This window comes from Labrus mixtus, chromosome 18, assembly GCF_963584025.1.
Source record: "Labrus mixtus chromosome 18, fLabMix1.1, whole genome shotgun sequence".
NCBI classification, from domain to species: Eukaryota; Metazoa; Chordata; class Actinopteri; order Labriformes; family Labridae; genus Labrus; species Labrus mixtus.
In genome coordinates this window covers 16,689,418-16,703,064 of record NC_083629.1, presented here as the reverse complement: position 1 = coordinate 16,703,064, position 13,647 = coordinate 16,689,418, and the positions used below count along the sequence as shown (strand labels likewise).

At 40.4% G+C, this 13,647-nt stretch overlaps 1 protein-coding gene across 1 annotated transcript; it reads right to left on the bottom strand.

Annotated features, from left to right (window-relative positions):
- Positions 1-320: 320 nt before the first annotated feature.
- Positions 321-4,594, bottom strand: gphb5 (glycoprotein hormone subunit beta 5). The gene is made up of 5 exons (XM_061062889.1): positions 4,531-4,594; positions 4,349-4,403; positions 2,502-2,700; positions 821-1,108; positions 321-743 (listed from the first exon to the last, which is right to left on the bottom strand). Exons 2-4 carry the CDS (start codon positions 4,378-4,380, stop codon positions 917-919), a joined length of 423 nt encoding a protein of 140 aa, XP_060918872.1. The 5' UTR covers positions 4,381-4,403; positions 4,531-4,594; the 3' UTR covers positions 321-743; positions 821-916.
- Between the last annotated feature and the right edge of the window lie 9,053 nt (positions 4,595-13,647).

Here is a 13,647-nt window from a genome sequence, read left to right as displayed (position 1 = left end):
AGAGCTGAAGCAATGTAGTAACGTCATATAATTCAAATATAAATGTAAATAAATAGTTTTCATGAGGTACAGGGATGAGAAAGGGTAATCACAATGACTGGGGTGTGTTTGTGATTATTCATTTACTCTTTGGTTTAGTTTATTGGTTTGCAGGTTTTGTATTCACACTATTGGTGATGGTACACTGTACATAGTTCTATTATGGGGATGGGAATATGCATTATGGGTGTAATTAATTAGATTATTTGAAAATGGCATACAAGTAATTATGTTATATTATATGATATGCTATTGTGTAATTAATACCTATTACCTACCTATAATTACAGCGTTTCTTTGTTTGTTTTGTTTTTTCTACATGTTCGAAATAAAGAAATCAATCAAAACTACACATTTAAGGTGCTGAAGGATTTCAGTCTGAAAGATACAAATAACTGTATTCATTTAAGTAAATCAAATTTCAACACGCTGAAAAAACCCAGTTTATTAATACAACTGATCAGATCATGGACAAGCTCACATCTGGTATAAACACACTGAAAGGCAAGTCGATTACAACAGAAGAAAAACACCTTGGGTAAATGTTTGCTATACTGAAAGAAATCCACAGCGCAATACTTTTCTGCTAGCAAGCCCGTTTGTTTTGCTCTACTTCTGCACACCACATAACATGTTTTTATGCCTGCATACTTCCCATTGACAAGTATAGGCTAACTCAACCCACTTAAAAAAAAAAACCAATGCTTTAACACACTATCAGGTATCGTTTTACCTGATTTCTTGGAAATCTGATTTCTTGCTTTGTCCTCTAAAATTGCACTAAACTAATCAAACAAACAAACGTGAAATCCAGCAGCAACTTAAAGCAAATGCGAAAAACATGAAAAATAAAATCTTGTGCCTGTCCAGGGTTGTGTTACACAGCTGTTATACATTCAGTTGTGCTGGTCAGACAAACACCACAGTCACATCTCAGGGCGACCGGGTAGGTGTACGTCGGGTCGACGTTCCGTTGACAGTTTGGCAGTTTCACAGTGACCAGACGGGTCTCGTTGTACGTACAAACCCGCTGGTGCGACTCAACGTAGGGCGGGTCAAGGATAGGTTTCTGAAAATTAGAAATGGAAAACAACTTGTGTAAAAAAACTCCCTTCTCTGGTTGTATTCTTCTCATCAAAAAATGTGATCCTTTTTTCTTTTTTTGGCAATGTGTTCTATGTGTCTTGTTGCTAAGGTTAGCTATTGACACTTAACATCTAAGTTTAGCTAAATAGCTCATTCTGAGTGGTTATATGTTGAATATTTCCACCAAATACCAACAACACCACTACTGGTGGATGAAAAGCTTAAAAGTTATCTTTAGACGTTTTTACATGTGTGCTCTTGTAAATTCTCGAAAATGTACAACAGGCTGCCCCTGAAATCTTCCTGAGTTGTTTTTTTCACAGCGGGAGACTGTTTAAATGGAGATTTGTGACTCATCCACGGAGCCTCTATTATTTGCTGTGGTGTTGGCGGGGCGGGAAATGAATTCTATTTTCCTGTTGCAATAAATACATTTCTCTCTTATAATCCAGTTCACAGGCAGTAAGGTTGTAGATTCTGAAGACGTTTAGTTCTAAATAGAGACAAATTAAACCAAAATTCATTGATTGTGCCCCTGATCCTGTGTCTGTGTTACAAACTCTTCCTCCTAAAAAGCACGGCATCCCCTCCCCCTGATCTCTCTGTGAGGTAAGAGCAGACACAAAGATGAGTCTCCTCCCTGGGGGGATCCAGAGAATATCACAAAACAAGGCTCTGGCACACACACCAGCTACGCTACAATTACAAGGCAGAGAGAATCATGAGCTTTCTAATGCCTCTTGTCACCAAATACAACGTAACAGATGAAACTTGAGATTTCACAGCATTTTTTTTTAATCAGTATCTGGCGACTTATACAATCCAACTGTGTCTTTTATGCAGTTGAGGCATTGTTAAGGAAAGTGCTGCTGTCACTTCAATCTCTGGATTGCTGCTTTCCATTCTTGCAAACGATAACTCAATTTCAGTGAAAACTGCTCTGAAAGCCTTCAGATATCCACTTCAGACCGCCTCTCATTACCAAGTGACAAACTTAGATATTGGTTTATTATTAAATACACAGAATACACTTTTCTGATATGTGTATTTTTGTCTTCATTTGTTCCAATATTTGTTCGTGTTCTGTATCGTCTGTGTCTGCTGCCGATCTGTGCTCGCATTCGGCTGACCCTTTCTCTGACCTCCATGTCGAGGAACACATCACAAATTTCCTCCATTTCGATCATCCATCTCTCCTTTTCTGTATTTACAGTATTTGCTTTCCTATTTCTCTCTCTCTCTCTCTCTCTCTCTCTCTCTGCTTTCTTCTGCGTAAACTTGTCTGCATTACTTACATCACTTAATCTAATCACATTTACACACCTCTCCTCTTCTCTCTGTGTGTACAGTACAGTAGTTGTCTCCCACATGCTCACCTCCCAGGTCTCACAGCGCCCCCAGCAGGCGTCCGTGGTGATGTGCAGGCCCCCGCAGCCAGGCTTCTTGGCCAGGAAAGTGAACTCCCGGACTGCGCAGCCGATGAAGCGCCGCAGGTTGACGGCTGACACCCGGTGCAGGGAGTTTTGTTGCAGACTGATCCAGAGCAGAAACCAGCACAGCACCATGCCAGGCCTCCTGAGGGTGAGGAACATATGTGTGTTTATTTCAGCAGTGAAGATGGATTTTGGAGGATATTCTGGGATAACTTCATGATGCAGAAAGAGAAGAAGAATTTATACTTTATTGATCCCGCGAGGGGAAATTTGTTTTTTACACTCTGTCTAGTAAACATGCTACACAAACATGAACTGAAATACACACACATGCACAAACAGGATCCTGTGGACATGCACTAATGGAGAGGTCTCAGAGTGAGGGGGCTGCCCTGCGGCGGGCGCTCCTGAGCTTGTGGGAGGGGGGGGTTAGGTGCCTTGCTCAAGGGCACCTCGGCAGTGCTCGGGAAGTGGCCTGGCGCCTCTCCAGCTACCAGACCAATTTCCGGACTTGGTCCGTGCCGGGACTTGAACCGGCGACCTTCCGATTCCCAACCCAAGTCCCTACAGACTGAGCTACTGCCGCCCCGAGAGCTGTAAATATGTCAGTAAAACTCAGGCAGAGCAGACACTGGATCCTAACATGATGGATTGTGGAAGTAACAAGAAAACAAGTATTTGTTTTGTGCCATATTTCATAATTCATGACTTTCTTAACCGAACAATTCAAATGTACATGTGCACAAATGCACAGACAGTCCTACTGAACTAGTTTCTCTTATTGCTGTGAGTTATTCTACTCCAAACATTCTGAAGGATCTACTGTACATCACCTGGACCGAGCATTTACACCAATTTGTATCTAATATAATGTTTCAATTGAACTTCTTTATAATTACATTTTGTTTTTACATTTAAATGGTTTAAGCAGCTGCTTTTAGACAAACTCCTGAAAGATGAACCCAGCTGGACCTCCTCATTGGCTCAGTCCTATGTGCTGTAAAGTAATGCTGTCTTAATTAACTCTAATTTGAACTTTAATGCCAACAACACAAACAACCTCACCCGACTGACACTGCTTTCACACCACAACCAGGAGCAACAAAGGCTATTAGAACACGGTCAATAAAGCCGACAGACAGAGAGAGACTTAATAATGACTCTGCAGGTGTATAGGACCAATATAGTCTGGAAAATAAATGTTGTGATAAACAGGAAACTCCGTTCAATTTTTAAGTAATTCAGAGTATTTCAATTTTAAAAATTGAGTTTTGCATGCTTTGAAAAATAACAAAATCGATATTTAGTTTTTTCTCAAAATGATCAGATATTTGATTCATATTTTCCATTAGACTCTGTACTTGCAAATATATAGATTAAAAGAAATATAACTCAAGCAGACCTCCTCACCCACAGTGCAGTAGCTTGTGAGATCTGCTCCAAATCCATGCATTTATTCATTCTGCATTCAAAGAACTCTGTAGTATTATGGTGTTATTACCAAATCTATGAGCTACACAGGCTTACGGCAAGAGTGGAACAAGGTCTCTATTTGTATAAAATTCAAACTGAAATCTGTATGCCAAGTGACCTGTATCTCTGACAGGCAAACTGTGCAGACAGTCCCGCCACCAAATTGCCTGATTCTTACCTGCTTCCAAATTGAAGAATTCATGTTGAACCTGGCCTGTTTATTTTTAATGTATCACTTTGTATAAAGACTTGTTTGTACTGAATAGATGTTTTTCTAGGGACACAAGTTAAATTGAATTTCTTCTGAGTTGACTTACCATTCGGACTTGTTCCTTTGCAGCGTCATCATAGCTTGGACTTTCAGTTGCTGTCCTGCTTCCAAAAAAAAAAGGATTAAATGGTTTGACTATTGAACACACACTTCAATACAATGTGGATTAAAGTCTAAGCAGGTTGTTGCGGTCAACAAGCAGATTTCTCACTGTTTTAGTACACAGACCTTAAACCTCTGACGTTTTTCCTCTGGCAGCATGGACGGCTGACAAGAACCGCGGCAGACCTGAACCTGCTGTTAATGGATCTGACAGTACAAGTAGGGGCTTTTTATTACCCTCCGTCCTGCCAATCAGAGGCTGAAGTCCTCACCTCAGCCTCCCCTAAATCTCTCCCTGGAGGCCCTTTCTACCTGTCACTGCCCATCTCGTTCAGCCACCAGCGTCTTCCCACTCCATTAGCTTGATTAGAGAAAGAGTCTGCCCTTTTGTTCATAGTCATCCGCACGGAAGAGAGGGAACCACACAGTCAAACACAGTGCCTACCTGTGTCTACTCTCACTCATCCGAGCTCAATTAGCCGGCTCCAGAGACAGACCCTGCTCCTGTTCTCACTTGTCGACTGTAATGACTTCACCCCTGAGCTTCATCCCTGCTGTTTCCTAATTCTGCCGCTTTGTCTCTTTCTTGTCATTGTGTCGATTTTTTTTGTTTCCAGTGGGCGTAGCCATGTCTTGAAGGCTTTAGCGCACTGAGAAGAGAAAAGATACATGTTAAAGGTTGCATCAGGGTGAGCATGAGGGAGATAAGGAGACTGAAAGAGGTGGGAAGAATTGATTTGGGTGAGTAAGCGCCTCATCAAGGAATTACCAGTGTCAGAGGGAACCTGCAGGCGGCGTGCGGAGACAGCGGAGCAGAACTGCTCTTGAGTAGCTCAGGATATGAATCTTTAGAAGGAAAGTCGAAAGTTAAGGCCAAGCAATTAAAGTTAGATTAGAGAAAATATAGAGGAGGATGAGTCAGGGACGGGTTCAGACACCCTTTCTTCCAACCATCACGTAGAATTAGCCACCCTGAGCTTCTCACTGAACAATGTGCAGGGTGTGGAGTAACAGATTGTGTGTAATAGGATAACAGTGGTGACTACAATGAGGATAATTGTAATTCAGCACAAAGACAGTAAGCCTGGATTTCCCAAAGCCGTTGTCTATACAATTATTCATGGCTTGCAAATGAAAGATTCTGTTCCAATTTTCTTAGTATAATTTTTTTATCATATCTTTAATTTTATGGGTAAGCTTTTCAGCTTAACTGAACTTTTTTTTTTAGGCCAACAACAAGCTACACTCACATGGCCATGCAGGGTCATGGACAAGAGCAATGACATGTAGGTTTTCTAATACTTACTTGCCCACATAAAATACATTTTCATGTAAGAGAGTCTTGTTGAAATATAGTCAGTCATGTGTTGCCCAAATTGCCTTTTTGCGAATAAGTTGAAGTTGGAAAAAGCACAACTATGCCTGATCAATTTACTATTATTGGATGGAGAATTAAAGTTTAAAATTGTACAGCTAAGTGCGTGTTGCTCCACCGGGAGCACAAAAACAGCTCTCATTCAAACTGCCCCAGGAAAGTTGCTGATAGTTCATTGAAAAGTTCACTTTGGACTTTAACCCAAGAACAATCTGTTGGTTTTGCCTGAAGACATCACCAGCCTAAGAGTAACATGATGTTGTGCTGCCCTCTGGTGCTCACATGAAGTATTGATTCTAACAAAGCCCTGTGAACAAACCCCTAGAGACATTAGGCTATAGATTTCTAAGCAGTTGTGCCACTTCTCCCTTTCTGATTGTGTAAGTTTGTGCACTCTGTCATCAGATGTGTTTTTTATTTTTTTTTAGAATAATGGCATTGTTTGACACTACTCACTACTTTTATTGTGCACATGTGAGAGACCTAGAAAGCCTTTGACGTGGATATTTTATTTGTGGCTGAATAAAAATAATACACCAACCAAAGAAATGTTTTTTTCCATAAAATATAAGATGAAATGTAAAACAAAGAGCACCCCCCCTGGTGCATCAAGAATATTTTGAATGTTGGCCATTCCTTCCTTCATTAATGTTTTCAAGTCAACAAATAACAAACGAATAAAAGAGTCCCATATTTGGCTATACTGTAGGCCCAATTTATAAATCAGGTAAGTATATATTATTTAGCAGAGTATCTCCGTGAAACAAATATCAGGATTGGTATTTTGCAAATAGCCTTTAATCTGTCACTGTCACAGGAGCTCTTCACAGAGTTTAGCTTCTTATCCAAACTGCTGAGCCAGCCTGTGTGAGCTTTGACCTTCGTGTCAGCTCTTCAGCAATATAGAGCTCCCTGGGCCTGGAAAAATAAGACTTATATGGGTGTAGCACTTACTTCAAGAACTAGGCCTATACAGTATGTGTGTGTTCACTTGTTTTATGGACCATCAGCACAAGATGCCACCAACAAATACCTGTTTTGAACATAATGGTCTTTATTTGGGTGGATCTCCTCAAATCTATCAATTATATTCTTCCTGTATAAAGTCTGTTTCTAAGAGTTTTCAAATGCCCCTTTTGTAACTTTACTAGACATATTGGATGGATATTACCATTACGCTATAGATATAGTTTCTGACTAAATGTAGGCCTGTCACTATGTTTCTTGATAACTCCATGCCCTATAGCAAATTTCTTGGAAAAATAAATGCACGTAACCTTTTTGAATGTTTTTAATGTCATATTATTCAATAGGCCTACTTCATTATAGTGGTACTTTGTTCAGTTTCCTCTGTGAATTGTGAGCAAAAAACGTCAAAATGTTGTAAAACTTCAGTTTCAAAAGGACCTGTAGCAAACTTCTTTTAACTGTAACCTAATGTCTGTTAGCAAATGATTTCTGATAATGTTGCGAACAAATGTTAGCATGTTAGCAGTAAACTGTCAGAAGTTTTTTGCTTTTACAGACAGACTGGTAAGCAACTTTTCATTTAATGTTAATTATTTCATATGCCAGCAGTGGTAGCCTACATTTTAGCTAGCTTTTTATCTGCAAGATGGAAGGTTTGGCTAAATGCAGTTTTATTAACTTATTAATGCATGTAATGGTGTTATTTTTATCAACTAGTCAAGAAAAAATAAAACGACTAAAGTTCTATTTAAAAAAAGTTAGTTGGACACAACTTTTTCTAATGTTATGTTATCTAGTAGTGATTTTTTAGCATTATAATTTAATCTTCAAGTATAGGCCTATTCCTGCCTAGTCTCTTTTTAATGCTGTTCTAACACTCGGTAATATCCCCTCCTCTGTATCTTTATGAATGGACCAGGGGAAACCATGAGTTGGCCTCAGGTTGCCAGGTTTTGGATTTGTTCCACAGCTGAGCTGACTTTAAACCTAACCCCATTACATACACATGTTGATGTGGGACCTTTAACCCAGGTGACAGCCACCAGTGCCAAACTCTTGGGAGAGGGTGTGTGTTGAACCCTGACTGGTTTCTATATTTAGTCTCCCAGCAGTGAGTTTTTTTGATCGGCCCCCGTATGGCTGGGGCTTCTCCGGTGTCAGTCCGGCCCGTCCTGGAGCTCCACGGACTGCAGATCTGAAACTGCGCTTCAGGTTTCAGCTCCACCGAGTAGGCTACTACTGAGCACTGAGATCTGTTCTTCCACATTTCTTTGGACATCAATATTCACTGTACCTGCATCTGCATCTTCGACAAAGACGGACTCTTGTCACTCAGCTTGTAAGTACCAGCAACTTTTTTGAACGTTTTATGAACTAGAACATTCAAATATCGAACTGTAATGTGGCAATAATTGATCCAAGGTATGATCAATAAAGTTACTGCATCATCCCCATGCACTGTTTCCCCTGCCATGTGTGCTTTTCAAAGAATGATTTTGTCATTGCACTATTGTTTAAACCTGCAGGGCAACTTTTCGCTTTTCGTTATCTGCTATATTAAAAAAAGTCCTCTGGTCATCGTCAAGGACTCATTTTACGGCTCAGCTGAGCTGATCTGAAAGCAGACATTCACACGTGTTCCCCGCTGCTATTTTTGGGCTCTGTCAGCTTCATAACATCGACACTATCTCACATTCCTGCAGACAGGGCGCACACTTTGTAGCACTTGATATAGACCGCAGAAATAAAAAATAGTCAGTGCAAACTAAAAAAACAACAACAACAATAATCAAATGTAAGAATTAATGTCATTGCCTACTTTTTTTTTATTGGCTAGCAGTAGATCAACATAATACTTTCATAGATTAATAATGCATTTCGACCTATCCCTGAAAGCATAACAACTCTTTCTTACTAGTCCAAACATTGATTAGCCCGATCAGTCAATGTTATTGACTAATTATAAGTCCAATTAGAGGCAGCTTCATGCCTCATTAAATACATTATCACTTGCTCAAGAATTTGTGTGATGATGACAGGGCTCCACAGGCATTTAATGAAAGGTGAAACACCTGGAATACTTTATAAAAACATAATTGAGAATCATGTTTAAATAAGGACAGTAAGATTCTCAGCAAAGTTTGAAACTTTGGCAATTTACATTTGGATGAGAGTTGATTCTGGTAAAGTAAAATACTTTTCAGAATGTTTGACTTGCATGCATCTGTGCACAAATAGGTGCTTTGAAGTTACCTATGACCACTGCTTTATTAGTTATGTTTTAAGGGGCAGCAATCTTTTTTTTTATTCAGCAGGTTTTTGGGGATATTTGTATTGAACTAAGCACAGCCGGAGTGGGTATTTTTTCAGAACAGTTTCATCAGGACATCCTGCAGCATAAAGCTATCGGGCTCATTGTGGCGCCTGCGTGAAGACGTGAAAACATTTCTGTTGTGTAAATCCACACTCTCCTTGCTTCTAAATCACATGGACAACATTGACACAACTCCTTTGTAGATGATAATTGAAGTGAACTGAGAATCATTTCGTTAAGCCTGCTGCATTAGAAATCCCCATCATGGCATCCACGGTGTGATTGATGTCATACTGCGGATACTGTGGACAGTGACAGTCTAAAGGTTGAAGCAGCAGACGGCTACTGAAGGTTAGGATCCCAACCATTCAGGGATATTTTGACTGGGGAATGTAATGAATTAATTTCCCCCTTAAAGGTCTGCAGCTATTTACATTTACAGTATTGTTCGCTTTGTATTGCCAGAGTACGACTAGTGTAAAGTATTCACTTCAAAACGTGCCCATCCTGTCTCCCAGTTGCCCATAACAGTTTGTATACGGTGTAATGCTATTTTCACTTTGATGTGCCCTGGTCAGAAAAAAGCCACAAACATTGGCTCTAGAAGTGAGTTTTTTTTTTTTTGAGGCAGATGTTTAATTACCAAAAGCAAGTAGCACAGAGCTCCTTTGTGCTTCTGATGCACAATGAAGAACATAGAATGTGCATCAGGTATACATTGTCAATGTTATGACATAGATAGGACAGTGGATAGAGTCGGAAATCATGGAGAGAGAGAGAGAGAGAGAGTGGAGAATGACAAACGACAACAGAGCTACAGGTTGGATTTGTAACTTAGGCTGCCCGCTTTGAGGACTGTAGCCTCTGTACATGGGGCACACTCGTCAGGTTGCTTTTCGGCCATTGCTTATTGGATGATATGTTATTATTATTATTATTATTATTATTATTATGATTTGGGCCTTTTTGCCTCTAGTTGATAGGACAACAAGAGAGACAGAAAATGTCAGGAGGAGAGAGAGTGGGGGATTGATGACATGCAGCAAAGTGCCGAGGTCAGGTTCAAACCCACGGCTTCATACTGTACACGGGGCGCAAAATGTAACCACTAGGGTATCCTTCGCCCCGATTCCAAATGGATGTTTGAGCAAGCAGCTGACGAGCACAATCCACTTCTCAGCCACTGGTGTCATAACAGCGAATGAACTCAAAGTAACGAGGAGTGGCAGTGACCTTTTCACGTTGTCGGCTTGTTTTGTTTTGTTTTGTTTCATTTAAGTGTACTTTCTATAAATCCTTCTTCTTTAGTTCTCTGTGGAAAAACCCAATTCCCAGAGCGTCATCGCAGCTCATCTTTGGTGCTCTTCTGCTGCTTTATTATTTGCCTAAATGGAAACTTCTTGTTTTGTGTTTCCAGTTAAATGAAAGCAGAGATGACTCTCCCCTTTGTTATTATCATCTTTTCCAAGGTGTGCCTGTGAATGCACTGTCTGACAGGTTGAACAACACTCTCTCTATTGATTTACTGCCCAGTCTTAGACAAAGAGCACAAAGCCCTGCTGGAAGTCATTTGGAGAGAGCTAATGAGTGTGTTATTGTTGTCGCAAAGAAAGTCACGACGCTCCTGATGAGAAGGAAGCATCAGGAGATGTTAAAGTAGCTGTGTTAAACCTGTAGCATCATGGGAATGAGGAAGATGTGGTTTCCACAGGTAATGTTTGCAGCCACGGTGCAAACTCTTTTTTTTTTTTAATCGGGTCAGCTCACTTCTGGCATGTTTCTGAAACAATGACATTTTTCAGTGTGACTCGGTTTAATTTGAGTCAATCCATGTCGGTCAATTGCAGATTACTCTCTTTATTCTTGTGCAATGTTAGATGAGTTGAACAATTAAAGAAGTTGAATGATCCTTTGCATTGCATCTCCAGTACAGCGTGTGCTTGGTTGTTACGCATGCTTTCGTCTCACTGCAGTCATTTCATGGACCCTATGTTCACACTTAGGGTCTCGCCATTTTAATTTGATTCAATAACATTTATTTTCTTCTGCTTTGACAATTACAAGCATTTCTCAGTCTGTCCTGAACACTTAGTTTTGCATTGACACAAAGCTAAAGTTGCTAAAACCAGTCAATGCAAATTGTTTCACACTGAAAAAAGAAGGTTAAAAGTTGTTTGCCTGAATGGTCGTGTTTATTTTAATCACACCTCTGTCCTTTTCCCTGTTGCTGTTTTCGTCAATATAGCATTATTCATCAAGCCAACGGAGAAAAGAATCTGAATTCTTAATACCACCAAAAAAGCTCTGATCAGTGAGCACAAAACCCAAATATAATTTGCTAACCTAAACTTCTAAAACATCTAGTCCTGTAGTTGGGGATTCATGTCAGCAGATAGGTGTTTGAGAAAATGAATGATATATGGCCTGTGTTCATGCTTTTTTTTTTTTTTTTTTTTTTTTTTTTTAAGCTTGAAGCGAAAGCAACCACCTTCTATTCAAAGCAAACACATTTCAGCATTTACAGCACACAGCGTCAGAAGTGAAAAATGCCCTTGGCGTCATCTGGTTTTTGCTGCTGTGTGCTCACAGTGTTCTCAGTTGAAAAAAGTACAACTTTTGAATCACCGCCCCACTAGTCACTTCCGCCCTGTCGACCAATCAAAATGAAGAAGGGGCATGACTTACAAACAATAACTATGTGGGGGAGAAACTAATAAGTCATCTTTCTGAGAGTACAATTTCTAGTTCTAAAGCTGCTGCTTGTTCCAGGACTCTGTTCCTCTCATTTGTTTTCGTGTCTTATTTGTGATATTTTTTGAATAAAAGAAAACATGTGCATACAGAGCAAATGAAAACAGAGCAGGGGAAATGGAAAAGTGCTGCAAGCCAACTTTCATAACCTAGAAACAGTAAGAGCTGAAAAGAAGCCCTACAAACCTGAATATGTGGACGCTGCTGGTGCAAAAAAAAAGCCCAAAAAACATTAATGGACACAGGCCCACAGTAACCAGGACCACCAAACTCTAATGCTGGAGGATTTCTGTATGCATACAAGCGTTTCTTGATAATGTCTTCTTGACTCCAGCTCTGCTTTACAAAAATTTTGTACACTTGAAGTGTTTTCACTGAACTGTGAGTACAGGGTAGCCATATTGCTTCATTATGGATATGTTATTTCTCATTAATTCGTTAGTAAGGGAAGGATTTACGATCTGCTGTATCCTGTAATAAACTAGTTGACCCTGGCTCAACCCTGATACCTTTCCGTCTGTCCCATAAGCCGTGCGTGCTGTTAGCTGATCTGGACTGTTGAATCAGCTGACTTGTGGAGCTCTGAGGTGTGAACATGATTGAAGGCGTCGCTCCCTTTTCTCCCTTTCAACCTCCCCTTAAGCTTGTTCTGCACACGAGAATCAGTGTACCTCATCTGGATAGATACGCACATTTAAATAAACATTAGAAGTTATCAGATCTAGCATTGTGGACTAGTGATGCCCCCCCCCCCCGCCCCCCCTCCCGGTACTTTTTCCACAACAGTGTGTGCTGTGTGTTTCACTGCCCTCTGCCTTGTTGCCACAATTAGAGCTGACAGAAGTGACTTGTGACTTTGACTCAGGGAAACTCCTTTTCTTTTACCCGACCTTCAGTGAGCTTGTCCTTCAGTCTCTTCTGTCATCTAAATTTTTATTTGGTTCATATAACTTTGGCTAAGCTATCATCATTCTCTGCAGACGTTCTGTTCCTTAACACTGTTAATCTTTTTTGATCTGCTCTGAACTGATTGGTTCCTCTTCATTATTGTTTATTTTTTCATAGGGACAAGTATGAAGAGGTGCATGCCACACACACTACACCACTTAAAGCCTTAGCTTAGTTGCAATGCCCTTCTCTACAAGTTATAGCCAAATATTGATGCCTTTATATGTGCTTCTTAAGCCAACGAGACCATTGGCATGAAGATCGTTTCGACTGTATGTAGCTATTTTGATTGTCTGAAAGCAGGAGCCATGTTCACAAACATCCTGAGAAAACTCTAAAGCCCTTTTTCATAGAGTAACTCTGCAACAGCCTGTAACAAAGCACCGCCTTGAGACATTAATATTGATTCCCCAATCACGTAATATTGGTGTCCCAGCCTCTAAATTAAAATCGCATTATGACGCGAGAGAGCACGGCATATCAGGAGCTCCTCATACACACACAGCCAGACACGCACACACACGGCGCTGTTCTCCCCTGCTGGCTCAGCTGATCCCATCTCTCCCCTGTAACGCCTCACAGCCATTCAAATCGAAGGCTTGCTGTACTCTCATATTTGTTCGCTCATGTTTATTTACAATAATGATTATAAAAACTCCTGAGGCAGCTGAGATCGGGGACGTGAAAAGAGCAACGCGGAAGTGGCGGTGGAAGCAACAGAGTCGGCTAAATGACGCAACTTTTTGACAAACTTGTTACGTTATAAAGACGTATTAACAACCATATAAAGTTTGTTTTTATTTTTGTCAGACAGAGATAAATACAAAGCCGTGAAGGCTGTAGTCCTCTCCTGTGGAGTAAATGATATCTGTGTCCGAGTCTCCTG